We start from the raw sequence: 27,597 nt of genomic DNA on the forward strand, positions 1-27,597 counted from the left end.
AAAAAAAAAGAAGAAAAAGAAAAAAAAAAAGGAAAAAAAGGGGAAAAAAAAAAAAAAAAAAAGGAAAAAAAAAAAAAAAGAAAAAAAAAAAAAAAAAGAAAAAAAAAAAAAAAAACCTCAAAATGATTGTGCAGCATGAGAACGGTAAAAGCGTTACCGCCATCTCACGTGACCTTGGCTTCTCCCACTCAACGGTGTCTACCATCATCAAGGACAAGACTCCGTAAAGGGAATGGCTGAGGGGTTTGCCGTTTTCAACAAAGGACAGCTGTTCGAGAGCATGGACACCAATGTTGACCGCTTTTCCAAATTCGATCGACAACTTCAGCAGACCCTAGCGTGTTACAGGGAAATTTACGATGAAAAAGGAAGCAAACAGTTCAGCCAACTCTCGACGAGTTCTTAAAAAAAAAAAAGGATCCTATCACCTCCACCTCCACCTCCAACGCCTCCGCCACCACCTCCGCCCTTTCCGTGTCTCCCAGACCAAACTCGTCACCATCACCGCCACCATCAACTTCGTCTTCAACCACCGATGATTCTTCAACGATAGACGATCCCGGCTCCTGATTTCAATATTATTGATACACTGTCCATTTTATTTAGTACCTATTAAACTGCATTGTATACTGTATTTGTACATATTTTTTGTTTAATAAATTGCTATAAAATGTCATATTTTTTTATTTCATCCAAATAATCCATGAATACGTACTTGAATACGTATCAATACATGGTACATAATAAAGTCATATCGGCGCTGAATGACCCTATAGGTCCCAGTGCCTTGCCGTTGGCCTAAATCTCATATTCCATTCCAAAGTCATATGATGGAAAGCGGACTTGAAAAATGTCCCAAATAATCCATGAATATGTACTTGTACACGGATATTAATAGGTACATGTAATTCAAGCCAATAATAGGTACATGTATTTCAAGACATAATACGAACTTGAAATACATGTCCCATGTAATTAACGTCATGAGACTAACACATGATACAATGACAGTACACGTACTTTGGAGCTATGACCCAACTACCACCTGAAAAATACAGGTCCACCAAAGGGGGGTCCGACTTCCGACGGAACCGACATCCGACGGACATGACGGAATGTAACCCCGTCGTAGGTCGGGAACTATCTGTATATATATACAGCAATACCCCGTTTTACGCCATTTCGACCTACGTCAAATCCGACTTTACGCCACTCTTTTAGAGTAAATTTCAATTCAGCGAACGTCATTATGTGCGACTTTACGTCACTCCTACATCATAATAGGAGGACGTGGAAAAAAAATTAATTTTTCCTTAAAAGGATATTTAAAATAAATAAAATAGTACATAAATTAACAATAAAAGAAGCTAAAAAACAATTTAAAATACAATAAAAAGCACATTAAAAAAAAAAAAGTACATACAGTATACTGAACGTACGCGTAGTTGCTGGTTCTCATTCAAAACAAAGGCGACGCCATATGCATTTTGTCCTGTGCTGCGCTCGCGTGCTTGCTTTGCCTTTCGCTGGTATTTTTGTGATTATTCCTTTACTGTGTAAAGGTTCCTTTACTGTGCAAAACAACCAACGTAACGTGGCAACGGCGAAACATGACGACGATGCCGGCTCGGACGACCGTCCGTGGCAGACGTCACGTCACGTCACCGTGCAGAGTGTGCAATGTCCGCGATGAGGTCAGGCCCCATGGCCCATGTGAAACGAACGACCGTGTCATGCCTCGAGCCGGAGTGCCTCGTCGGGCATCTCACCGGCGTCCGGCGTCGACGAACCGATCGACGTGTTCATGTGCACATGTGCACGGATTTGCAAATGCCTGCCTGTACGTCGTCGTTTCTGCGTATATCGCATCGTCCAAAAAAAAAGAAGCACGCAACTTCGGCCGATCGAGGAAAGACGGGGCACACCTACGACTCGGAGGCGAGCGTTGATCCCCGGGGCGGCCGGGTTCACGGAACCCTGAGCTCGTTCGTTCGTCACAGACGACACGACACGACCACCGGTGATACTGCTCGGACACGTTGGGTAAAACGTCGTGGTGAAGCGGGCCGCGGAGCCACTCGGCACACAAGCCCGCTCACGGTCGACACGTCCGTGCCGATCACCCCGTTCGAGGAGAAGACCCGACCGATAGAAAACAACAGAGGGACTCCCGACGGGGAGCGGCAAAGATTCAGGGCGAAGCCGCAGCCTCCTCCAATTATTTACTCTAGTTTTACGGTGTTTGTCTTCATTTTAAGGCATTTTAAAAACATTACGCCCGGTTTACGTCAAAAACAGAGTTACGTCACGGCTTATGGAACCAATTAATGACGTAGGCCGGGGTATTGCTGTATGTAAACACAAATGACTGATTTTAGCTTTCAAGTCCTTTATTATGCAATATTCTTGGGGAATTTTTTTTTTTTATACATAGCCGAGGCTCGTGGAACAGTTAGTGCACTGAATGTATCAGGATGTCGCAGGACAAAATATTGTATTGCAGCTGTCAAAACCTTTGGTGGCCATGTAATTGTTACACCACATCCACACATAATACACGAGTTGGTTTGGATAGAATAACGATCTCGAGTAAGATTGAAATTCCATATGCAAAGCTTTCTACAATTGGTCATAAGAAATCACCCCTGTGGAATGTCTAGGCCCTGCTCAAGCAAGAGGCTGACAAGATGTGCATAACAAAGCTACCCGTGAAGGAAAACAAAAAGAAAAAAGAGTCTTCAGGACAGAGTCCAAGGAAGGTTAGACGGAAACTCAAACTACCAACTAAGGTGGGAGACCTCAGTCCGTCCTGCCCTACCTTTCCAGTCGAGATCGTACAAAATGAAAGCTATTTGAATAATAACGAGTTGTTTTGTCATGCTGTCTGCAGGAACGTATAGATGGCGTCTCAGCAGTTGCTGCAAAAGGCCCAAAGAATTTTGTGTGCACCATATGTCCCGCAGCCTTCCGTACCAATTATCATCTGCAACGTCACGTTCTCATTCACACTGGTATACCGATTTGGGGAAAACCTTTACCATTATTCATATAGTTATGCAGTGGGATGGGATGATGAATTTTTTTTTGCTATTATAATTATCTGGAGGGAAACCGCAAGCTTTGATGACATTACCAAGCCAAAGTTCCTAGTTGGCCTGAGTCACTTCACATTACGACACAGAAAGGGAGCTTTTTCAATATTACACATTAAAATTTTGAGAAATTGGATGAAGATATATTTGTTGCTAATTTGTTTTTATTAGTAGGGGAGGGGTGATTTTATTAATTGTGATTATTTCTTGTACTCTGGAGGTTTTTTTTATTGCGGGAATGAAATATATGTGGTGGTCAAACGAGAAAGTTTGTTCCAATGTTTTGGGGGTTTTTTGGTTCATCCGAGATTCATGTTAAGAAGTGTTCACTGATGTTTAAAGTTTTGTTCTTTCATTGCAGGAGAGAAACCTTTTCAATGCAGACAATGCAATATGCGGTTTATTCAGAAGTATCTCCTTCAGCGGCATGAGAGAATCCACAGCGGTACGAACACTAGGGCAGGGTCCACGACTATGCATGGTTGGACCTAGTAAATGCACTCTCTGCCATTGTGGGTTTATGGCATCATGAGATTACTCCATTATCTTAGATGATACTTTTTTTTTTTTTTTTGTTGAATGCTTAGCTTGTCAAATAAATTAATTATTTTGTTGTGGCAGCTCTTTAGACACAAGCTGTTATTATTTTTAAATTGATTTATTCCACGGTCGGGGATCATGGAGGAGCAAAGCAACAAGGAGCAGCAGCTTTATAAACTACCTTTGGTGGTCGAGATAGTTTAGGGGAGCGCATTTTTAAGAATGAGTGAGGGTGGCGAGTGGCGAGACAGGCCCAGCGAGCCAATTGCACAAGTGAACAAATAAGTGCATGTGGCAACCAGGCCAAACTTTGGGATGGTGAGCAGATGAGTGTTTGTAGGGGAATGTGTGCGACCTGGGATGTAAGCTTGTATAAAATGAAGAGCCGATTAACTTGCCTTTGATGGGAGAGAGACAGTCTTTGGGAATCTGCTTTGCGATTCCAATTTTGCAGAAATCTGCTTTTTCGACCGCCTGAAGAGCAGCAAGGTGGGAAGCAGGAGTGGTGAGGGAGAGGGAGAGACACAATCCATGGAGCCACATATGAAAGGCTTGCACACCAAGACAAGCTTCTGTGCAGCTCAGGAATGCCTTGGCTCTATGGAAAACTCCTAGAAGGCCTTTTTTCCTAGTTTTGTGATATGATCCTCACATGTAAGGTTATGGCATACATTGAGGTCCCAAGGACTGCACCTCTTCCCAGAGAAGTGGATTGGATAGTTTGCTGATCCTTTTGGAGAGACAGTGTGAAAGCATGTGACTTGCCAGCATTGACCATTGTGTTCCAAGTGGCTCACCTGCAGCTCATCTTGTCCAGGGTCTGACAAAAGGGATTCTATAGCGGCTGGCCGTTTATACGAGCAATGTAGCATTCTATATACAAAGTGGTCATCAGCAAAATAGCGAAGTTTGTTTTCAAGACAACCAAACAGATCAATGATAAGGCCGAGAAAAATATATTTCCGGTCTCTGGTCAGCGCGCGCATCGATTTTGACCCTGCACATCAACAGTTGTTTTTTTTGTCCCCCATCGCACCACGGAGCGAAAGGGGGACTATCGTTTTCCCGTCCGTCCGTGCGTGCGTGCGTAATCGAAGTACCGCATTCGAATTTGGTGTGTGGGTGCAACCCACGTCAAAATCCAAGATGGCCGCCACCATGTATGTCTGATGCCATGTATGTCTGAACCTTGTGAGCGGAATATCTTGAAAAATAAGCGAAGTACCAACTTCTAATCTGGTGTGTGGGTGTACCTAGGCAAAAGGAAGAAGGCTATTGAAAATTGGGTGGCCACGTCAAAATCCAAGATGGCCGCCACCATATATATGTCTGAACCTTGTGAGCGAAATATCTTGAAAAATAAGCGAAGTACCAACTTCTAATCTGGTGTGTGCGTGTATCTAGGCATAAGGAAGAACCCTATTGAAAATTGGGTCGTCATGTCCAAATCAAAGATGGCCGCCACCATATATATGTCTGAACCTTGTGAGCGAAATATCTTGAAAAATAAACGAACTACTAACTTCTAATCTGGTGTGTGGGTGTATCTACACATAAGGAAGAACGCGATTGAAAATTGGGTCGCCACGTCAAAATCTAAGATGGCCGCCTCCATGTATGTCTGTACCTTTTGACCGAAATATCATATCATAGCATGTTTTCTGCGTCTTCCACTTTGTCAACTCATATCACTTCCCCGACGGGGCACCTAGGTGTAACGCTTGTTTTTTTTTCAAATTTCCAACGGTACCGACAACAGCGCGCACATGTTGTTGCCGGGCCAGCGCGCTATCTCGGGAAATACGGGTCTGCGAGGGTCGCATTGGTATCGACGTTCGCGCACGGTTCTCCCCTACAAAACTACGCTTAGTTTGTCCAAATCCAACCAGCCGTTCCAAAGATATGAGTAGTTTTGTGTGCCGTGCCGTCATGAATCCAATCGGCTTGATATTGACATTTATTGAAACGAAGACGTTCTTTGTCGGGTTCATTTGAAGCAAGCAGAAGGCCTCGAGAGCTGCGGGTGGTCTCGTTAGTTCGGCCTGGATCCTATCTCGTTTGTCATGAAGTTGTAAGTGTCTGTGATAATCTGGTGGACTGGGAGAAGAGATCGTGGGAGACCATCGCAATGGATTCAAGCGCTTCTGCGTTAGCCCAGCTGTGAATGCGCCGATTTGAACCACACTATACAGCCCATCTGCGCATGCGCGGCTTTGATACACATGCAGCGTGTCAACCCATACACGAAGATTGGTCCGGGGTGTAGTCATTTGCGCATGCGCGGTTTTTTCAGCATTCAAATGCTTCGGCAATCGCCTGTTAGACCACTTGCGCATGCGCAGTGTTGACGCGATCGACGCATTGGAATTTTTGACGGTACGGCGAGGCGATCTCGAGAACGAAATGGCAGTCTATAATATGCTTGAAGAACTTAATGATTTTCAGAATAAATACATTTTAAAATAACTTAAGCTTGCGTTCATTATTTACAAAAAGGCCTACCAGTCCCATTGGCTGTCTTTAATTTCTCTCTGGACGGCGCCACGGCAGATGAGGAGGACCGCAAGGCATGAGGACACAAAAAACAACACCTTTGTATGTGCAATCCATGCTTTTCAAAAAAAAAAAGAAGAAAAAAAAACCGCATCACCGCATCAATTCTGGAACTTTGGTCTGACCAGACCAGCAATATATTTTTTTTGGCCTAACACTGGTCAACAAAATTTTAAAAGTTTTATGGTTCTAATATATTTTGAGGTGATTCTAACCAACATGAACCTGTAGATTTTGATTATGATATCCAATTTTCACTAGCACATCCAGTTTTTGAGAACCAGTATACCATAGGAATACCACTTCATTTGAAATTCACAAACCACCTCTTGTTGACCCTGAGATGGTATTCTTACCACCACTTCATTTGAAACTTGGTTTGATAAAAAACTTTGGGAAGGCCATGGATCAAGATGGTGCTGGCTTCCACTACTTGCTAATGAGGTTCCAAGGCATTGTATCTGAGGCCAAAGTAAAGGTGGGTGTTTTCAATGGTCCTTAAATTCGTCTTGTACTCACTAATCAGGACTTTGTAACGAGACTATCTGAGCTGGAAAGCGTTGCTTGGGATAGCTTTGTGGCTCTTGCTAACAATTACCTTGGAAATTTTTGAGCACCAAATTATGAAGAGCTTGTGGACAAGATGTTGAAGAGTTACCAGGTGCTCGGTGCTCGAATGTCACTCAAGATACATTTCTTCCATTCTCATCTGGACTTCTTTCCACAAAATCTTGTCGATGTCAGTGATGAACATGGAGAAAGGTTTCACCAGGAAATTGCCATCATGGAGACTCGATATCAAGGCCGATTCAATCCAAACATGATGGGCGACTACTGTTGGACTTTACAGCGTGAAAGTGATTGCTCCTACAAACGCAAAAGTAAAGTTCAGATGCACTTTTAATGTGATGTAAATAAAAACTTAAAGTTCATTTTATTTTTTGTGATATTTTATTAAGTTCATATTATTTTTGGAGATTCACATTTTTTTATGTGATGTAAATAAAAACTTAAAGTTCATATTATTTGTTGTGACAATAAATAGACTTATTGAGACTTAATCAAGAAATTCGCTTGCTCTAAAGATTTTTTCCACACTTGTGATGTACTACATCAAGGTTACGTGATAGCGAAATTTTAAGGTCAGATTCGGATTCGTGGGCACCAAATGAGTGAGAAATAGTTGAAAATAAGTCAGAACCATTTTGGCTGTTAATCAATGATAAATAGATCAAAAATAATGCAAACCTTAGACTGCCTTGTGGTATCCCAGCCTGAATGAATGAATGAATGATCGTTTTAAGGCCATTTTCCCCGCTAGAGCGGGGGCTAGCCTTGCGGGCCCCATGACAATCATGGTTCCCTGTTTGAGGCAATGTTTTTATGGCCGGATGCCCTTCCTGACGCCAAACTTGTGAAGGGAAAGATAATAGCAAATTACACCATCAAGGACCACCTGTTGTTTGCATTCATATAGAAAATTAGCCAACCACCTGACTAATGGGCAGTTGGAACAGAGCAGCTCCATTGAAATAGTTTCACAATCGTATTCTTTGACCTCTATTCCCATTTTACCATTCAATATTTGTGTCATCTTAAAAGCAATGAAACTTTGAGGATATAAATAAGTCGGTAGTGTATTGATGTCGGATTTTAAGCTTTTGCAGAAGTTGATTTGCTGATTATAGTTGCTGTCATATGACAATCTTTCAGGAGAGAAGCCATTTGCGTGCGGAGAGTGTGGAATGCGCTTCATACAAAAATACCACTTGGAAAGGCACAAGAGGACACACAGTGGAGAAAAACCTTACATTTGTGAATACTGCAATCAGGTAAAATATCTCTGCATTTTTAAGAAATTGCATCCGTGGCCGAAGGAAGATGTTCAGTTTGGCATTTTAATATGAAATGGGTGACGCCTAGAAACAAACGAAACGCATTAGAAGAACCCTTTACAAGAACCCCTTGGAAGAACCCTTTAGAAAACCCTTTAAAAGAACCCTTTAGAACTACCCTTTAGAACTACCCTTTAGAACTAACCTTTAGGACTAACCTTTAGGACTAACCCTTAGGACTAACCCTTAGGACTAACCTTTCGGACTAACCTTTCGGACTAACCTTTCGGACTAACCTTTCGGACTAACCTTTCGGACTAACCTTTCGAACTAACCTTTCGACCTAACCTTTAGAACTAACCTTTAGTTTCCTTTGGGATTAAACATGGTGGGTTATAAAGCTTCTTCTTCTTCTTTATTATTTATGGAAGAAAGGACATTGCCAAATTTTGAAATGGCTTCACCGCTTAAAAATTAAGTAGAGGTCTAATCACACTTCCCCATGCTTTGCCCTTGGCTGGGATTGGGACCATGAATGCAGCCCAGCAACCATTTCCAGCCAAAGAAAAAACTCCCTGCAACATTCCACGTTATTGAGCGAAATCGCTTTGAGCACCATTTAGTGTGAACCCTCAGTTATGTCGAGGACGTTTTGCCTCAGTTTGGCCGTATAGTATTTAAGATGTGTAGAAAATTCGATGCAAACACTGCAACAAATATCCATGTTTTTTTTATTTTTAAATACATATTTTCTTGACTTTGACCTGCTTTCTTTGTGTGTCTTCCAGTATTATTCCCGCACAGACCAGCTGGCCAAGCACAAGAGAATGTGCCATGAAGGTGCATTTGACACAAAGGTAACGGAGGGTGCAACAGAGCTCCATTCACTGCAGTATGCCAACGTACAGATGGTGCCGTCTGACATTGGCATCCAAAAGAGCTGGCGGCGCAAGATAGGCCTGTCACAACGTACACCTCGTCCTCGTCCAAACAACAACTCGCAGATAAAGAAGGAAGTTTCACCAGTTGAATGTACAGAGGAAAACTGTGCTCTTGACAAATGGCAAAATGGTAATGCTGGCAGTGAAGATTGCAAGGTTGCAGTGGATATGACCTCGGTTGAAGTAACGTGTCCTGTTGGGAGTGAATTGTTGATACCTCAGCTACCGCTTAAGAGGTTCACCGAGGGTCAGATGCAGAGTGCATCGTCTGCGCTCAGGAGAAATGGAAATGTAATTGGAGGTAAAAGCAAGGGTACGGTGCATTTGCAACAAGATTTAAAGGTCCATGGTGACACTGGTGAAACAAAATTGCCTCAGGTGCATGATAAGAGTGTCGAAGTTGAAGCGAACAGAACGGCATGCAGTGATGCCATGCAATTCCTTAAGAAGCGGCGCTATCTGCAGGCAGCAACAGGGACAGAGTTGAATGGAGGAGCAGAGTCGTGTACTATGCAGCATGCGTCACCCGCACAAGCGACGAACCAATCCAGGACGCCTGTGCAAGAAACTGCCCCGGCCTTGGACGCCCCGCCCACCTTTGTGGATACTAAGTGTGATGTAGACAAGTCTGGGTCTGGTATCCCCGAGGAAGTGCTGCAGACAATTCTAGATCATTGTTTCATTAAGGAAGACATTAATTTTGGGATCGTGGGGGCACACCTGGTTCCACAAGGGATGGGGCTCGAATTTCTTCCTCGTGCAGAGTCCGTTGACGTCAACTCTCAATCCTGCTCTCCAGGGAAAGCAGCAACTCTGCACGAATATTATATATACTTGCAGCAAGCTCTTGAGCGTAGTAGTAAGAACGATCATTTGTACCAGCCATCGCCATCATTGCTGTCGTCGTCACCACGGCCGCCTTTATCTGCAGATCACACCCCCTTGCTGTTTCCAAGTTCTGATTCCATCCAGACAACACTTCCATATCCCTCTGCTGCTGACCTTGCGCTATACTGGGCTCCCACAAAGCCTCAGGGATTTTCATTTGGCTTCAAGCCTCCCACCTTTTCTCTCTCCGACGGTACCTGGGAGGTCGGCCCTTTAACTCAGGACATGATGGACATCAACGGAGCTAGTAAGAAAGCAGACGAGGTTCAGTGCTGTGCTTTTGATGATCTTGAAGGGATGCTTCCCCACACTTTCTCTTTGGCTGGGATTGGGACCATGAATGCAGCCCAGCAACCATTTCCAGCCAAAGCAAAAAATCCTTGCAACATTCTACCTTATTGAGGGAAATCGCCTCGAGCGCCGTTTAGGGTGAAAACTCAGATACGTAGAGGACGTTTTGCCTCAGTTTGGCAGTACAGTATTTAAGGTGTGTAGAGAATTCGATGCAAACAAGTGTGATTGTTTTTTAATTATTATGAAATTCCATTATGCAAAATGTCAACATTGTAGAGGTATTTTAAGAGCAAGCAAAAGCCTGTGAACTTGCACACAAGATGGAAGGATATTTCGTTCTTTGCGCACCAAACACAAACACACACACACACACACACACTATGTGCAGTATACCTTTTTAAAAGCTGGGTAAAAGTACTCTGGTTTTTCTTATTTTATTCTTATTGTAACTTTTTAAATAGTTGTTTACATTGGATCGGCCTGGAACTTTTTGTGCTGCATTATTTGCCGGGAATGGCTGGCCACGTTGGCTTTCCCGACGCGTGGAATATTCACAGGGTTTTGTTCTTTATGAAGGATGACTGTTTACCGTTACTCATTCGTTGCTCCAATTACGTGTTCACATCGACCGGCTCGTATTTTGAAAGTATTTTATTGACTTTTATATTTTTTATCTTGTAATGAATTGTTTTTTAAATTTTATTTGTTCAACTGCCTCATTATTATTTTTTAACATAACTGCACGTTTTTGTTGCATACCAACGTGTGTAGTATTCTGGTGCCTTATTTAAATTATCAAAATACACTGACGATGGTATCTTGTGTGCAAGCTGAAGTGGTAATTTAAACCGTTATTTTTTTTATTTTTGAAACTTGCAGGTCGGAAATAGTTTTGAACGCTTTCCTAAGGGGTTGTGTGAACACTGAACTATGCATGAGGTCATTGGGTTAAACCCCGAATGATTGTTTTGAGGTAACTTGCATTAAATCGTAATTGAACTTTCTTATTGTGTAGCACACTTGACTTTTTTTTTTTCCTTTGTTTTGTTTTGTTTTTTAGCAAAAAAAAATTTTTATGCCCATCTTGTATTTATCATGGTCTTCCACTGACCTCTGCAGCATTTGTTTTTATGTGTGTAACTTGACTCCATTCCTCAGAATTGAATTCCAAGGATTCACCTCTTCCACTTGACAGTCAAGAACATGGCTTTGCCTCAGGGTTAACTTTCCTATCTTGTGAAATGCATTCTACTTGACCATTGCAAATGTTTCCATTAAACACTTGGTGAGATTATAATTGGGGTTTTGATGACCACAAAAGGATGCACACACCAACGGTTTAATAGATACTTTGCGTGTGTTCTGTTGTAAGAAATAGGGCAGTGCTCCATGACCATTTAAATTTGGTGCCTTGTTTTCTACCTTTTTTGATTGCTCTGTTCTTAATACACCTGGCATTGTGAACACCAAGTCTGGGTTGCTGCTGTTTGGATTAACTTCAAAAATTTGTTTTGTGTGTGTGCTCCCAAAAGAGTAAACTCTATAGCTTCCAAGATTGGAGACGGAATGCCAAACCGTTAGGATTTTAGTTGTAAGATAGTGTAAACGGAACGTTTACAGTGGGAACTAGAAGGGCACTCTGTAAAGCGCATACCTGCACCAGGCTGAACAGTTTACGTTTTGTATCCCACTTGGAGGCCGGATCTGGATTCGGACCTGAACCAAAATGGAGTCGACTTGTTCTTGTCATCTACCCAACTCCATCCATCAACCATTAATAATATATCCATCGTTGGGACGAGTGGGATTAGGAGGAGAAAATATAATTGGAAGTATGGAGTAGAGGTTCTTTTAATGCCAGAAATGGAAAGGAGCAGAATAGTGACACTGGGGTGTGATTTTGGCAGCTGCAAAGATTACAAAGGGAGAGCCAGATGCCTGATGGGGGGGGGGGGGGGGGGGGGGTGGGAAACTTGTCCTTGAGATGGTGGTGTCTTGTATTGAATTGGAATCCTTTAGTGGTGAGGACTATTTGTTTCTTGCATGTGCAGATGCCAGTGGCAAAGGTGAAAGTCTGGAGCGATTGTGTGCAGGTTTTGAAGGATAGAGGCTGCAGTGGAATCTTGGTGTAGAAGTTGGTAAAGGAGGACCAGCACCATGGAAGGTTTAGTTACATGCTGCAGAAGGTTCCATTGGTTAAGATGAAGGTGGCTGCCTCCTTAATTAACAGGAGTGGTTGAAGCTCAGTGCTTACCGGAGGCAATGTATCGAATGGTCATTGGTAATGCACCAGAGAGTTGTAGTACCAGCTTATCCGGACCCAGCGTGGCAGGGAGATTATGTGGTGACTGCACAGGTCAGGGCGAGGGTGAGGGGAGGGTGATCAGCTAGCCCTTCCCACGTTAATCTAGACTTATCAGTGGTGATGGGGACCAGATGACGTTGTAGCAGAAATATCACATGGAGATGATGAACATCTGCTCGAGCTCTGCACATGTAAGCCCAGGAAGAAAGAAGAAGGTGGGTTGTGATATTTGGTCATGCAACCATGCACAAAGCAAGTTCAGGTCCACAATCAAAGAACATCAAGACATGTTTACTGATTTCCCAGGGACTCCACCATTATGTAATCTTGATTCAATGTGAGCCTCTTCAGTCAACAGTGTACACACTACCGCACAGTTTCAGAGAATCCCTTCATCAAGACATACAGGAGATGTTGGAGATGGGAATTATTTGACGGTCAGACTCACCGCAAGCATCACCAGTGGTCGATAAGACAAGATCATTGTATCTGATCCAGAACCATTGGTGACAGTCAGTGATCTCTTCCAGAAGCTCTGTGGAGACGGGTATTTTAGTAAGATTGTCCTGAGCAACAGGCAGCATGTTTTTTGTTTTTGAACTTTGGGATGGTGAACAGGTGAGGGTTTCTAGAGGAACATGTGTCACCTGGGATGGCATTGGAAGGACAAATGTAAGCTTGTGTAAAATGTAGTGCAATCATCTTGCTGTCAATAGGAGAGCGACAGTCCTTGGGAATCCACCTTCTGTCTTAGTATTCCACTAGTGCAGAAAGCCTTGCTTTCGATCTCTTTGAAAGGAGCAAGGTGGCAAACAGGAGCCCAAGCCCAAAATGGGGACACACTCCATGGAGCCCTGTATGAAATACTTGTACACCGTGATGAGATTAGCGCAGTTCAGGAATGCCTTTGGCTTTACTTAATTAACAGAGAGTACCCAGATGGGTAACTAGCCTTTGCTGCTAGTTTGGTGATATTATCCTTCAATGAATGATGATTGCAGATATTGAGGCCAATGAGGCCCAGGGATTGCATCTCTTCCAGTGGCTGTCCAGGGAATTGGAATGGATAGTTTGATTGCTGACCTTGAGAGAGCGTGAGTGTGATTTGCTGGCGTCGAACGTTGTTCCATGCAACTGACCAACGGATCATCTTGTCCAGGTCTGATGAAAGGGATTCCACAGCAGCTGACCTTTTTACAAGAAAAATGTGTCCGAAACATAGATAGGGTGGAGTAATCCTAAAAAAAATACCCTCTGCCACCACCAGGTGGCGCTAGACATTTACATAGAGATTTTATGCCCCTCGCCCTCTTCCCCACACCCGCGTGAGAGCTTGGCCACATTGTCTGTGTTACTCCCCACAAAAGTTGTATTTGTACCCGGAGTTTGGAGTTTGTCACTTAAAATATGTGTCCGTGCATAGTACACTTACAAAGAGAGAGAGAGAGAAACTTTTGTCTTTTGTAGGTATAGATATAAATACTTGAAACAAGCTCTTGAGCATAGCAGTAAGAACGATCATTTAAACCAGATGTCACCATCATTGTCAGCATCGATCTCACATCCACCTTTGCTTGCAAATCACACATATCCATTTCTCAACCCTCAGATGGGCAGTCAGCAGCCTCCTCACTCTCTGCAGACCTGGATAACATCATAGACTGGTCAAACAAGTGGAACATGTCTTTCAACCCTGACAAATCTCACACTCTCACTTTATCTCTCCGAAAAGACCGACTGGACAACCCTCCCATCTACAGTGCATTCAGAAAGTATTCAGACCCCTTCACTTTTTCACATTTTGTTTTGTTGCAGCTTTATGCTGAAATCGTTTAAATTCATTTTTTCCCTCATCAATCGACACTCAACACCCCATAATGACAAAGAGAAAACAGCATTTTAGAAAGTTTTGCAAATTTATTAAAAAGAAAAAACTGAAATATCACATTTACATAAGTATTCATACCCTTTGCTATGACACTTGAAATTTAACTCAGGTGCCTCCCATTTCTCGATCATCTTTGAGATGTTTCTCCACCTTGATTGGAGTCCACCTGTGGTAAATTCAATTGATTGGACATGATTTGGAAAGGCACACACCTGTCTATATAAGGTCTCACAGCTGACTGCATATCAGAGCAAAAACCAAGCCATGAGGTCGAAGGAACTGCCTGCAGAGCTCAGAGACAGGATTGTGTCGAGGCACAGATTTGGGGAAGCCTACGAAAAAATGTCTACTGCATTGAAGCTTTCTTCAACATGGCCTCCATAATTCTTAAATGGAAGAAGTTTCGAACAACCAAGACTCTTCCGAGAGCTGGCCGCCCGGCCAAACTGAACAATCGGGGGAGAAGGGCCTTGGTAAGAGAGGTGACCAAGAACCCGATGGTCACTCTGCCTAAGCTCCAGAGATCCTGTGTGGAGATGGGAGAAACTTCCAGAAGGACAACCATCGCTGCAACACCCCACCGATCTGGGCTTTATGGCAGAGTGGCCAGACGGAAGCCTCTCCTCAGTGAAAGATACATGAAAGCCCGCTTGGAGTTTGAAAAAATGCACCTAAAGGACTCAGACTGTGAGAAACAAGATTCTGTGGTCTGATGAAACCCAGATTGAACTGTTTGGCTTCCTTCTGGCCAACCTGCCATAAAGCCCAGATCGGTGGGGTGTTGCAGTGATGGTTGTCCTTCTGGAAGTTTCTCCCATCTCCACACAGGATCTCTGGAGCTTAGGCAGAGTGACCATCGGGTTCTTGGTCACCTCTCTTACCAAGGCCCTTCTCCCCCGATTGCTCAGTTTGGCCGGGCGGCCAGCTCTCGGAAGAGTCCTGGTTGTTCGAAACTTCTTCCATTTAAGAATTATGGAGGCCACTGTGCTCTTGGAACCTTCAATGCAGCAGACATTTTTTTGTAGGCTTCCCCAGATCTGTGCCTCGACACAATCCTGTCTCTGAGCTCTGCAGGCAGTTCCTTCGACCTCATGGCTTGGTTTTTGCTCTGATATGCATTGTCAGCTGTGAGACCTTATATAGACAGGTGTGTGCCTTTCCAAATCATGTCCAATCAATTGAATTTACCACAGGTGGACTCCAATCAAGGTGTAGAAACATCTAAGATGATCAAGAGAAATGGGAGGCACTTGAGCTAAATTTTAAGTGTCATAGCAAAGGGTCTGAATACTTATGTAAATGTGATATTTCAGTTTTTTTCTTTTAAATAAATTTGCAAAACTTTCTAAAATCCTGTTTTCTCTTTGTCATTATGGGGTATTGAGTGTAGATTGATGAGGGAAAAAATGAATTTAAACGATTTCAGCATAAGGCTGCAACATAACAAGATGTGAAAAAAGTGAAGGGGTCTGAATACTTTCTGAATGCACTGTACATATTCACATGAAAAAGTAAGTACACCCCATGTAAAGTTTTGACTTTTTCAACATATTTCAACATACAGCTATTTGATCTTCATTTCAACAATATTGATAGATAAAGGTGATATAATATAACAAGTATCATGAAACATTTACATTTTGTAGTCCATTGTATAATTTAAATAAACATAAATGCAAATTTCGCATGTTGAAAAAGTAAGTACACCCTTGGCTCTAATCGGTGGTATTGCCCCCTTTGGCAGAAACAACCTCAAGTAGGCGTTTCTTATAACTGTCTACCTGTCTCTGACATCGACTGGAAGAAATATTTGCCCACTCCATGCAGAATTCTTTCAGCTGTGCGATGTTTGAGGGGTTTCTTGCATGCACAGCTCGTTTCAAATCCCCCCACAACATCTCGATGGGATTTAGATCCGGGCTTTGACTTGGCCATTCCAGAACCCTCCATTTCTTTCTTTTCAGCCATTCCTTGGTGGATTTACTGGTATGTTTAGGGTCATTGTCATGTTGCAAGGTCCACCTTCGGTTGAGCTTCAACTTGCCGACAGATGGCCTCACATTATCCTCAAGCACCCTCTGGTACAATGAAGAATTCATAGTGGATTCTATGATGGTGAGCTGCCCAGGCCCTGATGCAGCAAAGCTGCCTCAAACCATAATATTTCCACCACCATGCTTTACAGTTGGTATCAGGTTCTTGTGGTCAAATGCTGTCTTTGGTTTTCGCCAAACATGTCTTCTGGTACTGTGGCCAAATAGCTCTACCTTTGACTCATCTGTCCAGAGCACATTGTTCCAGAAGTGCTGGTCTTTGCCCAGGTGTTCATTGGCAAACTTTAGTCTTGCCCTGATGTTCTTTCTGGACAGCAAAGGTTTCCTCCTGGCACACCTCCCATGTAGATCAAATTTGTGCAGCCTCTTTCTAATGGTAGACTCGTGCACTTTGGCATCAACAGTGGCAAGAGCGACCTGTAGGTCCCGTGATGACATTCTGGGGTCCTTAGAGATTTCTTTCAGCATCTTGCGGTCTGCTCGCGGGCTGAACTTGCTGGGGCGGCCTGGCCTGAACAAGTTGGCAGTTGTTTGGAATCTTCTCCACTTCTAGATGATCTTCCGGACAGTCGAATGATTGATTTCAAATTGTTTGGAGATCTTTTTAAATCCCTTCCCAGACTCGTAGGCATCTATAACCTTCTTTCTGAAGGCCTCAGAGAGCTCTTTTGATCTAGGCATGGTGACCCCACACACTTCAACAACAAAGAGCAAACCAAAATAAATGTCTGAGGTTTAAATAAGACAGGTTCCTCCAAGATCCTCTCTAACGATGTTCTAATCATTTGCACCTGAGCTGGTGCACCTGATTCTAATTTTAGGTATTTGAAGTAGTGATAAATGTAGGGGTGTACTTACTTTTTCCACATGCGAAATTTGCATTTATGTTTATTTAAATTATACAATGGACTACAAAATGTAAATGTTTCATTATATTTGTTATATTATATCACCTTTATCTATCAATATTGTTGAAATGAAGATCAAATAGCTGTATGTTGAAATATGTTGAAAAAGTCAAAACTTTACATGGGGTGTACTTACTTTTTCACCTGACTGTATACATATCCATAGACATATATTGGTATTTGTATCCACTGTGCGTGCCCAGCCTACTTTAGGTGTAACCAAAACACACTATGCGGTCTCATCCGGTTGAACCCTTCCACTTCCTGTACGTGAAGCAGCCTGGAAACTTGTGTACCCCTAACACATGTAGTCAGTCCCTCGTTGTGTACACCAATTGCAAGTACATTCATCTTGTAATTTTGTTGAATGTATATATTTCAAAAGGTTATGCGAACAAGATAATATTCCAAGACATGCCAAAAAGAAAAGTAATAAAAAGAATATAAATATTTATAGATTTTCTTCCGAAATATACTTTTAAATTGGAAAATTTTAAATAAAGCTGTACATGACGTTCACATGTCTTGGACTATTGTATCTTGTTTGTCCCACATTTTGTACACGTATATGCAGCAGAAAGTAGAAAATTTGTTGTGATAATGGAAAATGTGTTTGAATGAATGAGTGAATGAATAAAGTATTTGTGGATGATTGGAATGGCGAATGACAATCATTTCAGTAATTTCGTTTTGCAAAATGTGCATTTGTCGTTGGAAGGAATGAATTGTACCGATTCCGTTGCTTTGGAAATTCCAATCTATAGAAAATGATACATGAAGAGTAAAAAAAAAAAACCTTTGTAATGTAGTTTTCAATTTGTCAAAAAAGATTGTACAAATTATGCTTTTAAGTAGAAAACTAAACATAAGAGGAAATGACGTCACTGATGCAGTGACTTGTTTTATTTGGAATCAATTATGAAGACTTCATAGAAACTCTATGAATGCAAATGAGATACAGTTTTTGTTTTTTCCCCACTTTTTAAGACTTCTTTATGATCTGAACCCCACAGCATTAACTACGTCCACGATTATTAATGTGGAATATGATCCTGAAATTACCTTCTGCCTGACGTACAACTATGTATGTATATGTATATATATATATATATATATATATATATATATATATATATATATATATATATATATATATATATATATAATCGTGCAATAGACATTAAAGTTTAATTCTACAACTGTTGTTGAATTGAAGTTGGAAGTTAAAAGTGCTAATCCGAGAGGTTTGAAGCGAGTCGAGAGACTGGTCCATCTGAATGATGGGTGGAGATTTCCTTTTGTGGGGTCATGCAGGAAATGCCGATTGTTCTCGGTTTTTTAACCTGCTCTAAGTGCCCCGAGAAGGAGTGGCACGCAGGAAAAGGTGCTACTTTGGGAGTGCTTGTTCAACTTTTCGTTCCAGTTTCCTTGTGATGTTCGTGCATCATCATTGCATGGTATACCTAACATAATGAAGTCTGTGCCCTTTCCATGTGGTTTTTCAGGTGTCATTTGTTTAAGGAACCGATACAGTAAACCTATTTGGTAACAGAGGTGAAGTACCTGCTTTAAGTTTGTCTAGACACCTTTTGTCTTTTATCTGCAGTACAAGGTACTGGTTTCACTGTGTGGAAACTTGACTGTGTGGAGGCCGTTTGGCCCATTATATCTGTTTTATATCCATACACTCTTACCTTTTTTTTTCTTTTTTTTTTGTATACAAGATCGAGGCTCGTGAAAGAGCGAACATTAATCACACAGAAAGACAAACCGACACATAAAACATATAACATCGGGAGCGGTAGACAAGATGGGGAGAGAGGGGGAAGGACACAAACACAACATCTGAGAGCAGGGACATAGAGAGATCTGTGGGAGGGAGAAGGCTTTGGGGGGGAGGCATGGGAAGGGGGTGGGAGAGGTATAAAACATATGGACACTGCCGGGACTTCCAGGAAAGAAGTTGGAATTTTAAACAAGGTGGATCTGGGGTGAATTAGTGGGGGTAGAAAAGATCAAGGTTTTGGATGGGGGAAGATAAGAGATGGTGGTGAACAGCCGTTTTAAAGACCTGGAGGGAGGAGTGGGATTGAAGGGAGTGTGGGAGTTTGTTCCAGAGGTGGGAGAAAAGCGGAATGAAAGAGTGAAGGTGAGCAGAGAGCCGAGATTTCGGCAGTTTAACCATCAGACACGTGTGTGTGTGTGTGTGTGTGTATGTATGTGTATGTCAGATCCTTGCACCCTGTGGGTCATCGCCCGCATATGCTGCATCACCTCGCCCAAGGACTTGACGTTGAGGTTTGACGTTGGCTTTCAAGCTAGCTTGCACACACACACACACATGCTCCTCTTCTTCTTTTGGTGGTGTTCTTTTTGGTGTAAAGCTTTTGCAATTTCTTCATCCACTTTCTTAAACAAAATATGTTCCAGCGAAGAGCCAAAATGACTAATAGAGCACGAAGGATGCCCTCAAAGGTCACTTCCACCATCTCTTTCTCATCGTCCATTGAAATGAAGTCCATGCTTTCGTGACTCCATATCAATCCATTTACAATCATTTACTCCATTCACAAGACAATCCATTTACTTTCTGTGTCGTCGGCCCGCCAACCCCTCAAACGAGTGCAATGCCAGGTTTGGGTGGATTCTACTCGAAAGACACAAAACCAGAACCAGACAGCTTAGAGATGAGCATGCCACCAGCTGATTTATCTCCAGCTTCACCTATAATCACCTATCACACCCTCTACCTTTCCAGAGATTCCCCAATCTAAGTGCTAAGCAATTTTTCAACAACATTTTGAATGGTACTTGAAGGTCGACTTGAATCTTAGTGTTTTGTATATATATATATATATATATATATATATATATATATATATATATATATATATATATATATATATATATATATATATATATATATATATATATAGATATATATATATATATATATATATATATATATATTGTTGCGGATATGAGGATTGTGTTTTTTTTATTGTGTGCTTTATTATTATTATTGTTTATTCTGCGCCTCCTGCCTCCGGAGTTGTGTAAAGGTAAAAAGGGCGTCTCGGTAATTAGTCCATAAAGCATCCACGTCAGCCAATCATAGAATACCCCTGTTCGATAGCTTATATCTTATTATGTGTCTTAGGGTAAGGCTGTGTCTCCCATTAACTTAAATACTCCATTGTACCAAGTGAAATAAGAATAGGTCCCCTTTCATTTCATTTCGATGGCCAACTGCATTTTGGGCGGTTTTCTCTTCAACCACCATTGGCCACGAGGCAGGGTTGGGGAAGAAAGGCGGGTCCCCACCTCGTCAGAGAGGGGAGGAGTGAGCCAGTCACTCGACCAACCATGAACAAGGGGTTTGGCTTGAGAGGGCGGAGAGAGAACGTTTGGGGGAGGTTCGCAAAGGTTGAGGGGCGGGGCCTATATAACCCGCGGCGGGGCGTTCCCCGAGATGAGATGAGCTTTGACAGAGTTGAGACAAGGAGGGAGGAGACAAGAGCTGGGGCGTCAGAGCTGAGCTGCGAGCTTGAGCCACGAAACTGCATCTACAGCAGCTTGAGCCACCGAAACTGCATCTACAGCAGCTTGAGCCACCGAAACTGCATCTACAGCAGCTTGAGCCACCGAAACTGCATCTACAGCAGCTTGAGCCACCGAAACTGCCTCTACAGCAGCTCGAGCCACCGAAACTGCAGCCACAGCAGCGTGGGGCCTGGACGGCAGTTTGGAGCAGGGCCGCGAAGGAACGACGGCTGCCCAACGAGCCGATCGTGCTGCAGGACCAGTTGGACCTCCCTATCCCGCCTGCCATCCCTATCATCATTCCCCGTGTAAGTGTGTTCGTAGTCTGTCTTTTGTCTTGTCCCTGGGTAGTAAGTAAGCCTGTTAGATAAGCTAAAGATTTCACTGTGTCACCTGCGTCTCATGTCCCTGTAAATAAACGTGACTGCTTTCTTCTTGCTTATATGTGTGAATAATAATAAACCCAGTTACTCTTCTGTACGTCTTCTTCCTCTTTGCATTCGGTCGCTTTAGAGTTTTCCAGATTGAGCAGCTGCGGCGCGATACGGCCAAAGTTTGGGGTAAATCGGGTTTTAGTCAGGGAAGCACTGTTCGGTCGCGGAGCCTCCGCTCGGCAAACATACCATCTTTAACCGCGTACCGTAACAATATATAGGAAAATACACTGCATCAGCACGTCGCTGTGTTCCTTGGAAGACTCCTCAGCACCATCCCAAGACACACCACTGTGTGTGCTATGGAATGAGGTGTTTTTACTGCACCCGGAGTGCAAATGCTGCCACCAACCTCCTTGAGACCCAGTACCCTGGTACTCATTTCGCCGACCTCAGAAGGACGACAGGCTCAGTGAACCCCACGTGGTATTAATTCAACAGGTGAACGGTATTCAAACTCAGGACCTTAACATCCCAAGCCCACCACCCTAACCATTAGGCCAACACCAGGTGTAATATTGGTGTTACAGTATGGCCTAGCTGGCATGATGGCCTCGACCCTAGAGGTACACACACTCTCCTCTGAGTTGTCTAGCCTGGGTTTGAATCCCGACGCAGCTATAAACTGCCATCCTGGTATTTCACGGCCGAGTGATTCATCAATGTGTGTGTGCTGTCCCTCGGATGGACGTTAAAGTTGACGTCCCATCTGCTCGCATTAATAGGTGGATGTCAAAAATCCTACCATGTCCTTTACGTAGAGCAGAAAAGCCATTCTCGGCACAATGACCAACTTCCTGCCCTAACCTTCGTCGAACGTCAGGCCTGGCCAGCCGGTTCGTGAAAGACCGGCCAAGCTTATCCCAGCCAACTCCACAGGAGGAACGTGGGAATAATTGTGACTTGAAGAAGAAGAAAAAAATGTGGAAGTCCACCTGCATGAGGGCATACAATTAATGGTTTGCATCAAGGAGGAAAACATTACCTGGATACTCTAGCAACATGAAAATAAGAACATCCTTTGTTTGGATCATGGGAAATGTAGAGGACAATCTTTTCAGTGGCGTGAAAGGGCATAAACAATATGTGATTATTCATCAAGCCATATTGCTTCACCTTTGACCTGGATTTGGACTGCAAAGTTTCTGCCATCCATTTTTTAAAGTGGAAACTTCCAGAAGGGTAGATCACCCAGTCCCATAGTCATTTCGGAAACGACCTGTAAAAGAGGAAGAGAGTCAACCACAATGTGTAAGTGGACCAGCATCACATGCAGACCATGACAGCACATATGGCAGGGATGCAAAGTATCCCCACTCTGAAAGTCATTAGTGAGCCAACTGGGTTTTACTGACAATCTCCTGGTGACATATGGTATGTCTCCTGAGACTAGTTTTATCTGCTGAAGATTAGGACCCAGATCCTTTTTCACTACTTACTGCCTTCAGCTGGATCTGAACCCACAACTTCCAGGATCCTCCCCAATTTATTGTACACCGATGGACACTTTTATCCCCTCAAAATACTACTTTTCCACCAATTACTTTCTGAAAATTGATCCAGCATCAGGTCTCAGCATTCTTTGCAGCAGGGAAGGTGACGTAGCTTGTTTGAAGCTTCAATAACTTGTGAAGCTGAATCTGCAAATATGCAATAGCTAGCATATTGTTCTTAAATAACAATTGGTATTGTTTATTGTCCCCCGTCGCACCGCGGAGCAAAAGGGGGACTATTGTTTTCCCATCCATCCGTGCGGGCGTACGAACGTGCGTGCGTGCGATCATGTGTCCGTGCGTGCGTAAGCGAAGGACCGAATTCTAATTGGGTGTGTGGGTGCAACCCACATCAAAATCCAAGATGGTCGCCGCCATGTATGTCTGACGCCATGTATGTCTGAACCTTGTGAGTGGAATATCTTGAAAAAGAAATGAACTACTAACTTCTAATCTGGTGTGTAGGTGTATCTAGGCATAAGGAAGAACGCTATTGAAAATTGGGTCGCCACGTCAAAATCCAAGATGGCCGCCTTGCGTCTTCCACTTTGTCAACTCATATCACTTCACCGACGGGGGACCTGGGCGTAACGCTCGTTGTATTCAATTTTTGGTAGCAGTATTTGTTTGTTGCCATCGCGTAACTTGTTCCTCGTTTGATTCCTGATGTCAGCAGTATACCCTACATCTCGGAATGTACCGTTGGTTGGGGATGTCAAGCTGCCCGTCTCTTGTCCAAATCATATGGTATCTTTCAACAATAGCAGGTCATTGTGTACCTGCAACATCACTAGTTTATTGCATTGAGTGATAGATGGGTAGGTAAAGCTGAGATCTGGATATGGCGCACCAAATGGCTTTTCCTTAAAAAAAAATTTTTTAGGGATATATCCCAAAATTTGTGTGATTATGTGCAATTTTGTGCATTCATGTATCAGGCCAGTGGCACCATATTATGGCTTTGTATGGGGTTTGAGATGCATTTGTACCGGTGTTAGCTGATGTTATATTACGGCCGTTTCCTGTGTGCGAGTTCCCCCAACCTGGACAATTGAGAAGGAACAACAATTGAATCTGAGTTCTTTCCCACTTCTCAAAACTTCGAGAAAAGTTGAAATCGTTTACTTCCATTCGACTTTCCTAGCAACTACCTTTGAATGAATGAATACTACGATAACCGGTGATGAAAGCATCAATCTCTTTAGTCTCCCTTGAAACTTTCTGGAAAATAAATCGTCCATTTCCACGTTCGTGCAGCCTTAGCGGAGGAAAATGCTGTTTCGGAGGGTGGAGAAACAAGATCCGGGTGGGTCATATTGTTGTTGGCTATTGCGAGGAAGAACAACAGTGGCTCTGAGTCCAGTAAATGGGAGTTCATGGTTACTCAGACTCCAAGGGGACATTTGAAACCGAAATGAGCTTTAAAGGGAAGAGACTTGTACAAGAGACAGATATATTTAGAATCTCGTATTAGGTGTGAGTGTCTGCAACCCATTTGAACTCGTGTTTGTCAATTGTTCAAATATTGTTCCCTGTGATGCATTTCCAGGGGGTCATCGCTGTGTTGGTCGTGGTCATGGGAGAGATTGCGAGTGCGAAGGAAACTGGACCGGTCTGGCTCTCCTCCACGGCCCGTGCGATCAGCAGCGTCTGGTTCCAGAGATCCGTGGAGTTGTCCCAGCAAGTCGGTGGCACGGGAGAACCCAGCACGACCGTTGGACCTTTTGGGCAGGTGACCTCTTCGCTTCGACGGATCGCTCGGTCCGCCCGGGTGACTCCATATGTTTGGAGTATCTCGCCGACGCAGGGTCGAACCGCTGCAGTGCTCGAAGGAGTCATTCCATCGGTTCAGGAGGGTTCCAAACCTCCTACAACTCCGCCATGCTTGGTTACATCACACGGTCGGACGTTCACACAAACTGCAGGTAACGCATAGCTTAAGCCGTCATTTTTGTACACGTAACAACTCAGCAAATATATGAATTAAAATCAACAAATCGAAAAGCTTTCCTGGCTGAAAATGAAATTTTGAGTGTATTTCAGATAACTTTATAATGACATCAAGTATTTTATTTCTCATTAAATGTGACTGAAGGAAAGATTCCCACCTGACCCTCAATTCCTACCCCCCCCCCCCCCCCTCCTTCAAATTCCACCCGGCCAATTTTTTAATTTAAATTTTCGTTTAACCTGATTGGATACAGAAATCTGATTCGATTTTGCATTTATTCAAAGGTATTGAAATGACCTCCAATGTCAAAGTTACCACGTATAGGTTACGTACCCCCATTGTTATCACTCATTAACCTGAAGTTGCCAATTTCTCCAACCGTACCTCCTTTTCCTTCTTACTTTATCTTCTTTTTTTTTCTTCTTTCTCTTTCTCTTTCTCTCTCTTTCTCTCTCTCTCTCTCTCTCTCTCTCTCTCTCTCTCTCTCTCTATATATATATATATATATATATATATATATATATATATATATATATATATATATATATATATATATATCCAATGATGACATTATTGTTTATTCGCAATTTGCCAAATTTTTGTTGTTTTATTTTGCAGATAAAAACTTGATGGAGAAAGAACCAGAAATGATAACTCCAGAGCAGGAAAGGCTCTCCAGTTCTGTTTCTCAAACAACAACAACAACAACAACTATGATCAAGAACATGACAACGGCGAAACGACAAAACATCCCCTCATCTATTTTATCCAATACCACAGATCCGATAAGAAGAATATCCGTCAGTGCTTCTCCATCTCTCATCAAAACGCTGTCATCAAAGAATGAAGAATGCTCAGGACCGTGCAGAGCACCCACTTACGTAAATTTGTTCTTTCCTGAAGATTTGGTGACGTCATCCATTGTACCATTTTCTTCTTCTGAGAAAATGCCAAAAGATCTTCCAGTAACCTCCCTGCCAACTCAAGAGATGCCTGATCAAGCAAGGAATTATAATAGTGCCTCTTCGCCAAGTGCCAAGATGCTCTCGTCCTCAGCGATGCCATCTTCAAATGGAAACTTCTCGACGCCAACAAGTCAAACCACTCACCGACTAAAGCCGACACAGACGACATCGATGCCACCTCTGCAGTTGTCAACAAAGTCGCGACGTACCCCGACTACTGTGATGGAGCACAATGCAGATCCTCTTGCCCTTGTCCCAGGATCCTTCACTGTAAATGAGAGTTCTCATGAAATAATTTTTCCGACGAGAATGCTGGTAACGGTGAACACCACTTTATTGAACAAAACAGCTCAAGGTAAAAGTTATTTTGTTGTTTTTATTTTACCAACATTGTAAAGGGGTTTCCCCAGCGATCATGAATTGTCTTCTGTAAACAAGACTACTCCTGCACGATATCCGATCAGCAGTGTTTGACTTGTGTATATGCTGCTAAGAACAAACATTGAATAAATTACATTTTTTTGGGAATTTTTCTTGTATACAAAGTCGAAGCTCGTGTAAGAGCAAACACATGAAACACAAAAACAAACGGACAATAAAACGTATAATGAAAGGAGCGGGAGACAAGAGGGAAAGAGAGGGGAGCACACAAGTACAACAATAGTAGCGAGCAGGTACATCGGTAGATCTGTGGAAGGGAGAGGGCTGGGGGGGGGGGGGGGGTGGGTACACGGTATAAAACAAATGAACACTACTAGGAATTTCAAGGAAAGAAGTCAGAGAGTGAAAGAGGTAGATTTGGGGTGTATTAACGGGGGTAGAAAAGATTAAGGTTTTGGATGGGGGAAGCTAAGAGATGGTGGTGGAGAGCTGTTTTAAAGACCTGGAGGGAGGAGTGGGATTGAAGAGAGTGAGGGAGTTTGTTCCAGAGGCGGAAGAAAAGAGGAATGAAAGAGTGACGGTGAGCAGAGAGTCTTGATTTTGGCAGTTTAACCATAAGAGGGTTGCTGGCAGATGTTGTGCATCCTGAAGGAATATTTGTGGGACAGAGCACAGAGAGAGCTGGGGGAGCAAGGCCGGAGAGGAGTCGGTAGAAGGCCAGGCACGCTGGTAGAGACCCAAGGCCTTAAATTGCATATCAGACTACCAGCTCCACTAGTCAGTTTGAAATATCACTAAGACCGCTCAGCTGTGCTTGTTCAGTCCGTGATTTGAGGTGCCCTGCAAGAACGAGAAATGCTGCAAATACAGCGCCTTCAGAAAGTATTCACACCCCTTGACTTTTTCACATTTTGTTGTGTTACAGCCTGAATTAAAAATGGATTAAATTGAGATTGTTTTGCACTGATCTTCACATAATACCCAATAATGAAAAAGTGGAATTTTATTTTATTTTTTATTTTTTTACAAAATAACTAAAAACGAAATGCATGAATTTTAAAAATGAAATACGTTACCGTGGGGCCACACAATTCGCGGGGGATACGTTCCTGGAAAATCCCGCAAATTGTGAAACCACAAATGGTAGGGCATTGTTTCAATGGAAAAAGGGGGGATAGGTTCCCGAGTAGTGAAAATCCGCGAATAGAGAGGATCAAACCGCGAATGGCGAGGCAAAAACCGCGAATGGCGAGGCAAAATCTGTGAATGGCGAGGCAAAATCTGCGAATGGCGAGGCAAAAACCGCGAATGGCGAGGCAAAATCTGCGAATGGCGAGGCAAAATCTGCGAATGGCGAGGCAAAATCTGTGAATGGCGAGGCAAAATCTGCGGATGGTGAGGCAAATCCAGAGAATGTCGAAGACCCGGACCTGGATTCAGACCTGAACCAAAATCTAATCACTTGTTTTTGTCACCTAACCAAGTCATCCACCTAGTTTAGTCATAACTCGTCCATAACTTCTTTAAATATC

The 27,597-nt window shown here is 43.0% G+C and overlaps 2 protein-coding genes across 5 annotated transcripts in view; both read left to right on the forward strand.

The window, feature by feature from the left end:
* The window catches only part of LOC137431463 (zinc finger protein 148), a 42,431-nt gene extending 30,818 nt beyond the window's left edge, over positions 1–11,613 (forward strand). For all 3 annotated transcript variants that reach the window (XM_068122809.2, XM_068122808.2, XM_068122810.2), the window contains 5 exons: positions 2,661–2,789; positions 2,891–3,011; positions 3,454–3,537; positions 7,899–8,017; positions 8,809–11,613. In XM_068122809.2, coding sequence (XP_067978910.1) covers positions 2,661–2,789; positions 2,891–3,011; positions 3,454–3,537; positions 7,899–8,017; positions 8,809–10,251 — 1,896 coding nt within the window. In that variant the 3' untranslated portion in view covers positions 10,252–11,613. The remainder of the gene's footprint in view (positions 1–2,660; positions 2,790–2,890; positions 3,012–3,453; positions 3,538–7,898; positions 8,018–8,808) is intronic.
* A 12,483-nt stretch (positions 11,614–24,096) lies between these two features.
* LOC137431466 (protein HEG homolog 1) overlaps positions 24,097–27,597 on the forward strand; it is a 31,746-nt gene continuing 28,245 nt past the window's right edge. The window contains exons 1-2 of one of the 2 annotated variants that reach the window (XM_068122815.2): positions 24,097–24,693; positions 25,338–26,039. In XM_068122815.2, the coding sequence (XP_067978916.2) occupies positions 24,306–24,693; positions 25,338–26,039 (1,090 nt within the window). In that variant the 5' untranslated portion in view covers positions 24,097–24,305. The remainder of the gene's footprint in view (positions 24,694–25,337; positions 26,040–27,597) is intronic. The other variant, XM_078782037.1, reaches the window with a different exon arrangement.

The sequence above is a fragment of the Myxine glutinosa genome, chromosome 7 (genome assembly GCF_964187855.1).
Source record: "Myxine glutinosa chromosome 7, kmMyxGlut1.1, whole genome shotgun sequence".
NCBI lineage: Eukaryota > Metazoa > Chordata > Myxini > Myxiniformes > Myxinidae > Myxine > Myxine glutinosa.